The 11020-nt window shown below is 24.7% G+C and overlaps 1 protein-coding gene and 1 pseudogene across 1 annotated transcript; one reads left to right on the forward strand and one right to left on the reverse strand.

Annotated features, from left to right (window-relative positions):
• Positions 1–3694: 3694 nt before the first annotated feature.
• On the forward strand, positions 3695–5703 carry LOC141393607 (NADH-ubiquinone oxidoreductase chain 1-like). Its single transcript, XM_073966820.1, has 2 exons — positions 3695–5329; positions 5378–5703. The coding sequence occupies exons 1-2, from the start codon at positions 5070–5072 to the stop codon at positions 5610–5612; spliced, it is 495 nt and encodes a 164-aa protein (XP_073822921.1). The 5' UTR covers positions 3695–5069; the 3' UTR covers positions 5613–5703.
• Positions 5704–7204: 1501 nt separating this feature from the next.
• LOC141393608 (NADH-ubiquinone oxidoreductase chain 6-like) lies at positions 7205–8750 on the reverse strand (annotated as a pseudogene).
• Between the last annotated feature and the right edge of the window lie 2270 nt (positions 8751–11020).

Genomic DNA, 11020 nt, shown 5'->3' on the forward strand with positions numbered 1-11020 from the left:
AATAAAAAATAGATACCCCCTATAATATTAAATTAATGTTATTAAAAACATTAAATATATATTATAAAAATTTTTTATATGAAAAAATAACACTAAAAATTTTTAAATTTTTGAAAAATTTAAAAAAAAAAAATTCGGGATTTTGATAAAATTTATGGATTTTTTTAAAATTCTGATGGTTCATTTTTTACTTTTTGATTTTTTTATTACTAATTTAAATTATTTTATAATTAATAAATTTAATATTTATTTGTTAAAATATTAAATAAAATTATAATAGAATGAATCTTTATATTAGGGGATATAATTGATTTATTTCTATGTAAAAATTAATATATAATTTTTATAGTTAAGAGTTGAAAATATTACCTAGTACCAATTTTTATTTATTTATTAAGTTAATATATTAGTTATTTTATAATATGAAATTAATGTAATTATATATCTATATATGTATATATAGATAATTAATTTTTGCATATATATATATATATAGATTTATCTATATACAATATTTAATAATATCTATATTATTTATATTATATAGATGTATATATATATATATAAATGATTTATATATATATAACTATATTCATCTAATTGATTATTAATATATAAATTATTTATATAATGTATACTATATATTAGACATTATATTACTATTGATAGATAAATAGATGGATAATAAAGATTAATTTGTCTATTATGATTAATTGGATTGTTATAGAAATTTTTTTTTTGATTCTAGATCAATAGATAAATAGTGATTAATTAAACATTTATATATATATGTATATATCTATCTATATAATAGAGTATATAGACCTAATTTCAGATTTTGCACGCTTCAAATAAAAAATAGATACCCCTTATAATATTAAATTAATGTTATTATAAACATTAAATATATATTATAAAAATTTTTTATATGAAAAAATAACACTAAAAATTTTTAAATTTTTGAAAAATTTAAAAAAAAAAAATCGGGATTTTTGATAAAATTTATGGATTTTTAAAAATTCTGATGGTTCATTTTTTACTTTTTGATTTTTTTATTACTAATTTAAATTATTTTATAATTAATAAATTTAATGTTGTTGGCGTTTTTTTATTGTTGGACTGCAGAATTTTACATCTTTGTGTTTATTTCAGCTTTAGTCCATATTTTGTTGTATTCAAGTATTTGAATAACAACAAAATGTTTTACAGTGGATATGAAATTGATTAGTTGCGGGCGGAGGGTCGGGAATACTATAGTTTCAGTTGTCACCAAACAACTTCATCAGTTCCCTTTTCCGCCGACTCTGTATCGATAAACAGGTCAATAAGCCCATCCAGCAAATTAAACAAAATGAGAAATTTGCTATATGGCCCTAAAACTGATTACCCTACAAATTACCATATAGCAAATTTCTCATTTTGTTTAATTTGCTGGATGGACTTATTGACCTGTTTATCGATACAGAGTCGGCGGAAAAGGGAACTGATGAAGTTGTTTGGTGACAACTGAAACTATAGTATTCCCGACCCTCCGCCCGCAACTAATCAATTTCATATCCACTGTAAAACATTTTGTTGTTATTCAAATACTTGAATACAACAAAATATGGACTAAAGCTGAAATAAACACAAAGATGTAAAATTCTGCAGTCCAACAATAAAAAAACGCCAAAAACAATAATAGGCATCAGCACGGCCTTGTTGATCAATGCGTAATGCAAAAACAACAACTTTCTCGTTGTTTTACCCCCGCTTATCGAAGCAACACTCCTATGTTCGTATTCTTTGCAAGGCAAAGACGACATAAAAACAGTGGTGGATATAAAATTCTTTAGTTCGACTCAAATTGTAGGGTAATCAGTTTTAGGGCCATATAGCAAATTTCTCATTTTGTTTAATTTGCTGGATGGGCTTATTGACCTGTTTATCGATACAGAGTCGGCGGAAAAGGGAACTGATGAAGTTGTTTGGTGACAACTGAAACTATAGTATTCCCGACCCTCCGCCCGCAACTAATCAATTTCATATCCACTGTAAAACATTTTGTTGTTATTCAAATACTTGAATACAACAAAATATGGACTAAAGCTGAAATAAACACAAAGATGTAAAATTCTGCAGTCCAACAATAAAAAAACGCCAACAACAATAATAGGCATCAGCACGGCCTTGTTGATCAATGCGTAATGCAAAAACAACAACTTTCTCGTTGTTTTACCCCCGCTTATCGAAGCAACACTCCTATGTTCGTATTCTTTGCAAGGCAAAGACGACATAAAAACAGTGGTGGATATAAAATTCTTTAGTTCGACTCAAATTGTAGGGTAATCAGTTTTAGGGCCATATAGCAAATTTCTCATTTTGTTTAATTTGCTGGATGGGCTTATTGACCTGTTTATCGATACAGAGTCGGCGGAAAAGGGAACTGATGAAGTTGTTTGGTGACAACTGAAACTATAGTATTCCCGACCATCCGCCCGCAACTAATCAATTTCATATCCACTGTAAAACATTTTGTTGTTATTCAAATACTTGAATACAACAAAATATGGACTAAAGCTGAAATAAACACAAAGATGTAAAATAAATTTAATATTTATTTGTTAAAATATTAAATAAAATTACAATAGAATGAATCTTTATATTAGGGGGTATAATTGATTTATTTCTATGTAAAAATTAATATGTAATTTTTATAGTTAAGAGTTGAAAATATTACCTAGTACCAATTTTTATTTATTTATTAAATAAATTTAATAATTTTCTTATTTTTATTATTTTAGATTATTAATTTTTGTTATTATTAATAAAATTTTAAGTATAAAGTTTTATTTTAGCTTATAAATTTATTATTAGTTTAATTTATATGTAAATTTTTGTATGAATTTTTATTTATTTAAATAATAAATAAATGAATTTATATTCGCAGTAATTAGTATTATTAATTAGAGAAATCTAGAAATAGTAATATTAAAGAGTATTGGCTAAATTTGTGCCAGCAGCCGCGGTTATACGAATAATGCAAATAAATTTTGTTAGTTAAAGTTAAATTGTTTAATTTAAAATAAAATATAATTTATTAGGTGAAATTTTTAAATTATTAATTATTTTATTATAAATTAATTGAAGCTTGGAAATTTTAGTAATAAACTAGGATTAGATACCCTATTATTTAAAATGTAAATATTAATACTTAGGTAGTAGTAGTTATGTTCTTGAAACTTAAAAAATTTGGCGGTATTTTAGTCTATTCAGAGGAACCTGTTCTGTAATCGATAATCCACGATGGACCTTACTTAAATTTGTTTAGTTTATATACCGTCGTTATTAGAATATTTTATAAGAATGTTAATTTTCAAAATTTTTAAAAAGAAAATATATCAGATCAAGGTGTAGCTTATATTTAAGTAGAAATGGGTTACAATAAATTTATTTAAACGAATATAAATTTGAAATGTTTATTGAAGGTGGATTTGATAGTAAAATTATAAAGATTAATAATTTGATTTTAGCTCTAAAATATGTACACATCGCCCGTCACTCTTATTATTAAGATAAGATAAGTCGTAACATAGTAGATGTACTGGAAAGTGTATCTAGAATGCAATTTAAAGCTTATTTAGTAAAGCATTTCATTTACATTGAAAAGATGTTTGTGCAAATCAATATAAATTGATTAGATTTTATTTATTAATTTTTTTGTTGTATACATATATTCTATTAAAAATAATTATATAGTGATTGGTTTTAGTATTTTATAAAGAAAAAATAAATTTAATTATAGTGAATTAGTATTGTGAAAGAAAATTGAAATAATTTGAAAAATTATTATTTTAAAAGAAAATTTAATTTATTGTACCTTGTGTATCAGGGTTTATTAAATAAAAATTAAAAATTTAATTTTCTCGATTTTAAAAGAGTTAATATATTATAAAAGTTAATGTGCCAAAATTATTTTTAATAATATATTAGAAATGAAATGTTATTCGTTTTTAAAGGTATCTAGTTTTTTAAGAAATAAATTTAATTTAGAAATTTTATATTATTTAGTTAGTTAAATTAATTAAATAATTATTTAATTTTAATATTTTATGGGATAAGCTGTAAAATAAATTATTAAAAATATTTAAATAAAATAATAAATATAGATTTAGAAATAGTTATTTTTAGTAAAAGTGTTATAATTTATTTTATAAATTAAATTATTTATTTAAATTTTAATTTTTTATTAAAATATTCATTTTAATTTTAGAAATGAAGTAATAATGATAAAATTAGTATATTATTATTGTATAAATAATTTTTATGATAAGTTTTTATAAAGAACTCGGCAAAATTAATGTTCGCCTGTTTAACAAAAACATGTCTTTTTGAATTATTTAAAAAGTCTAACCTGCCCACTGAATAATTTTTAAATGGCCGCAGTATCCTAACTGTGCAAAGGTAGCATAATCATTAGTCTTTTAATTGAAGGCTGGTATGAATGGTTGGACGAGATATTAACTGTTTCATAAAAATTTATAATAGAATTTTATTTTTTAGTCAAAAAGCTAAAATATATTTAAAAGACGAGAAGACCCTATAAATCTTTATATTTAGGCAATTATAATTTTTTGGATTTTTTTTGTTATGATTGTTAATAATATTTTATTGGGGTGATATTAAAATTTGAAAAACTTTTAATTAATTAAATCATTAATTAATGATTAATTGATCCGTTATTAACGATTAAAAATTTAAGTTACTTTAGGGATAACAGCGTAATTTTTTTGGAGAGTTCATATCGATAAAAAAGATTGCGACCTCGATGTTGAATTAAGAGATATATTTAGGTGTAGCAGTTTAAATGTTAAGTCTGTTCGACTTTTAAATTCTTACATGATCTGAGTTCAAACCGGTGTAAGCCAGGTTGGTTTCTATCTTTAAAAAATTAAAATATTTCAGTACGAAAGGACCTAATATTTGATAAATTATTATTTTTGTTATTGAATATAATTAATATTACTATTTTGGCAGATTAGTGCAATAAATTTAGAATTTATATATGTAATTTATATTACAAATAGTACATGTTTTATTTAGAAAATTTATTATTTATTATTGGTAGATTATTATTAGTAATTTGTGTATTAGTAAGAGTTGCTTTTTTGACTCTTCTTGAGCGTAAGGTATTAGGATATATTCAAATTCGGAAGGGTCCTAATAAGGTTGGAATTATAGGAATTCCTCAACCTTTTTGTGATGCAATTAAATTATTTACTAAGGAACAAACTTACCCTTTATTATCAAATTATATTTCTTATTATTTTTCACCAGTTTATCAATTATTTATTTGATTTTTATTTTTAATATTTCCTATAGCTTTAGTATGATTTAGTATTTCTTTAGCTGAAACTAATCGAACTCCATTTGATTTTGCTGATGGGGAATCTGAATTAGTTTCTGGATTTAATGTTGAATATAGAAGAGGGGGTTTTGCACTAATTTTTTTAGCTGAATATGCGAGAATTTTATTTATAAGTATATTATTTTGTGTAATATTTTTGGGGTGTGATGTATTTTCTTTTATATTTTATTTAAAGTTAACTTTTGTTTCTTTTATATTTATTTGAGTTCGTGGGACTTTACCTCGGTTTCGATATGATAAATTAATGTATTTAGCTTGAAAAAGTTTTTTACCTTTTTCGTTAAATTTTTTATTATTTTTTTTAGGATTTAAAATTTTTTTATTATATTTATTATAATGAATTAAATTTAGTAGTAAAAGTTAATAGAAAATTAAATTTCTATCTTATGTTTTCAAAACATATGCTTAATTCAAGCTCATTAACTAGTTTAATAGGTTATCTCATCATTTTGTAATTAAAGGATTAAATAAGAAATAAGAAAAGTAGACTACTGTTAAAATTTGTCCAACTAGCACAAATGGTGCTTCTACAGGTCGGGCTCCAATTCATGTTAATAAAATTACTGTAACTACTATTACTCAAAATAAAATTTTATTAATTGGGTAGAATTGAATTCCTCGGAATTTTCTTAAATGGTAAAATGGAAGAATTGCTAGAATAGCAATTGATAACACTGGTCAACACGACTTTTGTTTCAACCGAAGTTGCGGTTGTTTCTAGATGAAATAGGCGAGTTATTTTCAAATCCGGTCCCGGTTTTTCTCCATCAGCTCTTGTTTTTGAGATATAGCTCAAAATCCGTTTTTACGAGTTTAACCCAGACTTTCGTTATTTTCGGATACAAACAAATATTTTTTGTGGGTTTTTCGACATTAATATATTAAGAAGATGTTGTACGCTCGATATAAATCGTTTTTGAAATAGTTATGGTGAGTATATATCAAAAAATATAGAAAATATACGACGGACCTTGTAAAAATTGCATATTTTGAGTACTTTAAGTTGTAATTACGTCATCGGGGGAAGTCATAGGATCTTCATATGGCAATGCGGATATGCTTAGGGTGTCTACTATATTGTCCAGTATTCAAATATATAATATAAAGTTCATAGCGCCCATGATTCGGCCATAACCTAAAAATCGCCATGAAGACTGCTAAAGGGAAATCATTTACCAGTGATATCATTACCACATAAGCAATTTACTTTTCAATGGCAGTCTTCATGATGGTTTTTAGGTTATGGCGGAATCATGGGCGCTATGAACTTTATATTATACATTTGAATACTGGATTATATAGTAGACACCCTAAGCATATCCGGAGTACCATATGAAGATCCCATGACTTCCCCTGCTGACGTAATTACAGCTTAAATTACTCAAAATAAGCAATTTTTACAAGGTCCTTCGTATATTTTCTATATTTTTTGATATATACTCACCATAACTATTTCAAAAACGATTTGTACCGAGCGTACAACATCTCCTTAATATATTAATGTCGAAAAACCCACAAAAAATATTTGTTTGTATCCGAAAATAACGAAAGTCTGGGTAAAACTCGTAAAAACCGATTTTGAGCTATATCTCAAAAACAAGAGCTGATGGAGAAAACCCGGGACCGGATTTGAAAATAACTCGCCGATTTCATCTAGAAACAACTGCAACTTCGTCTGAAACATTCAACTTTTTCAATTTTGTTGAGCAGTGTAATACTAAAGCAATTACTCCTCCAAGCTTATTAGGAATAGACCGTAAAATTGCATAAGCAAATAAGAAGTATCATTCTGGTTGAATATGGACAGGTGTTACTAAAGGATTAGCTGGAATGAAATTATCAGGGTCTCCTAATAAGTATGGATTAATTAGTACTAATAAAATTAAAATTATTGTTATAATAATAAATCCTACAATGTCCTTATAAGTAAAATAAGGGTGGAAAGGAATTTTATCAATATTAGAATTTAATCCAATTGGGTTATTTGAACCTGTTTCATGTAAAAATAATAAATGAATTATTGTTATTGCTAATACAATAAAAGGTAAAATAAAATGGAATGTAAAGAATCGAGTTAATGTAGCGTTATCAACAGCAAATCCTCCTCATACTCATTGTACTAAATCAATTCCTAAATAAGGAATAGCTGATAATAAATTAGTAATAACAGTAGCTCCTCAAAAAGATATTTGCCCTCATGGAAGAACATATCCTATAAAAGCTGTTCCTATTACTAAAAATAAAATGATTACTCCTACTAATCATGTAGGGGTATATAAATATGACCCATAATAAATTCCTCGTCCTACATGAAGGTAAATACAAATAAAAAAGAATGATGCACCATTAGCATGTAAAGTTCGTAATAATCAACCATAATTAACATCTCGACAAATATGATTTACTCTATTAAATGCTAAATTAATATCTGCTGTATAATGTATAGCAAGAAATAATCCTGTTAAAATTTGAATAATTAAACATAAGCCTAATAATGATCCGAAATTTCATCAAGATGAAATATTTCTTGGAGCAGGAAGATCTACTAGTGCATTATTTGCAATTCTTAAAATTGGATGTTTAAGTCGTAAAGGTTTGTTCATTAGTTAAATATAGGTCGTAGAGGTCCCTTAAATAAATTAGTAATTTTAACTACAGCAATTAGCGTAATTAATAAATAATTTATTAGTAAGATTGTTAGTAAGTTGGTTGGATAATTATATAATTTATTTAATGATAAAGAATTTTCTATTATGTAAGAATTTAAGTTTGAAATTGATTGAATTTCTAAATTAGTATATTGAAGTAAAATACTTTTATCAATAAAATATAATGAGATAATTATAATTATAAAAATTGAAATTGAAGAAATTAAAAGTTTTGTAGAAAAAGTAAATATTTCATTTGAAGCTAATGAAGTTACATAAATAAATAAAACTAATATTCCTCCTAAGAATACTAAAAATAAAATATATGAAAATCAAAATGTTTTAGTTATTAATCCTGAAATTATTGATACTAAAATAGTTTGGATTAAAAGTGTTAAACCTATTGCTAGTGGGTGTTTAATATTTATAAAAATAAAATTAAAAATAAATAGAAGAGTTATTAAAATTCATTGTATAATGTCAAGAAATAGTTTAAATAAAATATTAATTTTGGGGATTAATGATAAAGAAATTTCTTTTTTCTTGAAGTTTTAAAAGAATTAATCTTATTTTTGGTTTACAAGACCAATGTTTTTGTTAAACTATTAAAACTAATGTTAATAATTTTAAATTGATGTTTACCTAGAATTTTATTTATTATAGGGGTATTTACTTTTGTTTCTAATCGAAAGCATTTATTGTCTATATTATTAAGATTAGAATATATTGTTTTAAGATTATTTCTTTTATTATTTGTATATTTAAATATATATAATTATGAGAATTTTTTTAGAATAATATTTTTAACTTTTAGAGTTTGTGAAGGAGCTTTAGGTCTTTCAATTTTAGTTTCAATAATTCGTACACATGGAAATGATTATTTTCAAAGATTTAATATTTTACAATGTTAAAAATTATTTTTATAGTTTTATTTTTATTTCCATTATGTTTTATTAAAAAGTCATATTGAATGGTTCAAAGATTTTTATTTTTAATTTCTTTTGTTTTTATTTTAAATAATATATATTCAAATTATTTTATGTCAATTTCTTACTTATTTGGTTCTGATATGATTTCTTATGGGTTGATTTTATTAAGTTTATGAATTGTTTCTTTAATATTAATGGCTAGAGAATCTGTCTTTAAATATAATAATTATACTAATTTATTTTTATTTAATATTATTTTATTATTATTAATATTAGTATTAACTTTTAGTAGAATAAGATTATTTATGTTTTATTTATTTTTTGAAAGAAGATTAATTCCTACTTTGTTTTTAATTTTAGGGTGGGGGTATCAACCTGAACGTTTACAAGCTGGTGTTTATTTATTATTTTATACTTTATTAGTGTCGTTACCAATATTAATTGGTATTTTTTATTTATATAAGGTTACAAATACTATGAATTTTTATTTATTAAATAATTATATATTTAATTATGAGATTTTATATTTTTCATTAGTTATAGCATTTTTAGTAAAAATACCAATATTTTTAGTTCATTTATGATTACCTAAGGCTCATGTAGAAGCTCCTGTTTCAGGTTCAATAATTTTAGCTGGAATTATGTTAAAGTTAGGAGGGTATGGTTTATTACGGGTTTCCCCTTTTTTACAACTTTTAGGTTTAAAATTTAATTTTATTTGAATTAGAATTAGATTAGTAGGGGGGGGTATTAGTGAGATTAACTTGTTTATGTCAAACTGATCTTAAGGCATTAATTGCTTATTCTTCGGTTGCTCATATAGGAATTGTATTAGCTGGTCTAATAACTATAACTTATATAGGGATATGTGGTTCTTATACTTTAATAATTGCTCATGGGCTATGTTCTTCAGGGTTATTTTGTTTAGCAAATATTTCTTATGAACGTTTAGGTAGTCGAAGTTTATTAATTAATAAGGGTTTATTAAATTTTATACCTTTTATAGCTTTATGATGATTTTTATTAAGTTCAGCAAATATAGCGGCTCCTCCGACTTTAAAATTATTAGGAGAAATTTCATTAATTAATAGAATTGTTAGTTGATCTTGGATAACAATATTAATATTATCTTTGTTATCTTTTTTTAGAGCTGATTATACATTATATTTACAGTTAGGCAAGAAATGTATTGCAAAAACCAAAATTGTAGAAAATTTCATATTAAATGTTCGTTTATGGCAACAAATTATGTAAAAACTATACGGTTTTTTGTGCAAATCTCTTGCTATAGGTCCTTACAACAATATTCCGTCAACATATGCAAAGGTTATTTGCGATTTATAACAAATACGGTCAAAAATAAGAATTAACTACTATTTGGGGGTGACAATAAAAGTATTGCAAAAATTACCAAGTCGATGGTTTCTTCGAGAATTACCAAAGGTGTGTTCCTTAATGACTTGTCTATCCATTTTGGACATTTATTGGAGCATTAATGAGCTTAGTTAAACCAAAAATTAAGGCTCGGTATGTTCCACTCTAAGGATACTGGTTCCCGAATTTTTAGTAAATCTTGATCCTTCGTTGGAGGATGTTTTTGGAGTTTTTTGTTAAATTTGACCCAACAATTTTATGAGGGTTGATATCAGGATGTTGGCCCGATGTATTTAAGGGTTTTGTGTTGTTATATTACATCGGCAATTTACACAAATAAAATTAACATGTCATGCTCTGGTCTTTGGAATGGTGGTAGTTGACTTTGTTTGAGCTTTCGGGATCGATTTTTCTGACTTTCAGACCAATGACTATTAAATATTTCTTAATGATGTCAGTGGGGATGTCTTCACAATCATTATTATATCCGTGAACCCAATTTGGCATACTATATTCCATGGTAAAGAATATAGTACCCAAATATTCGGTATTCCAGCTTCTCCAGTAGCGGTTTAATTTCCATATTTGATGGGTTTTATTGGATTTGGTGCAATTTTTTTTGGATTTATTATGATAGCAGAGGATAATATCTATCCACTTAG

The sequence above is a fragment of the Musca autumnalis genome, unplaced genomic scaffold (genome assembly GCF_047663935.1).
Source record: "Musca autumnalis isolate F117 unplaced genomic scaffold, ASM4766393v1 scaffold_1, whole genome shotgun sequence".
NCBI lineage: Eukaryota > Metazoa > Arthropoda > Insecta > Diptera > Muscidae > Musca > Musca autumnalis.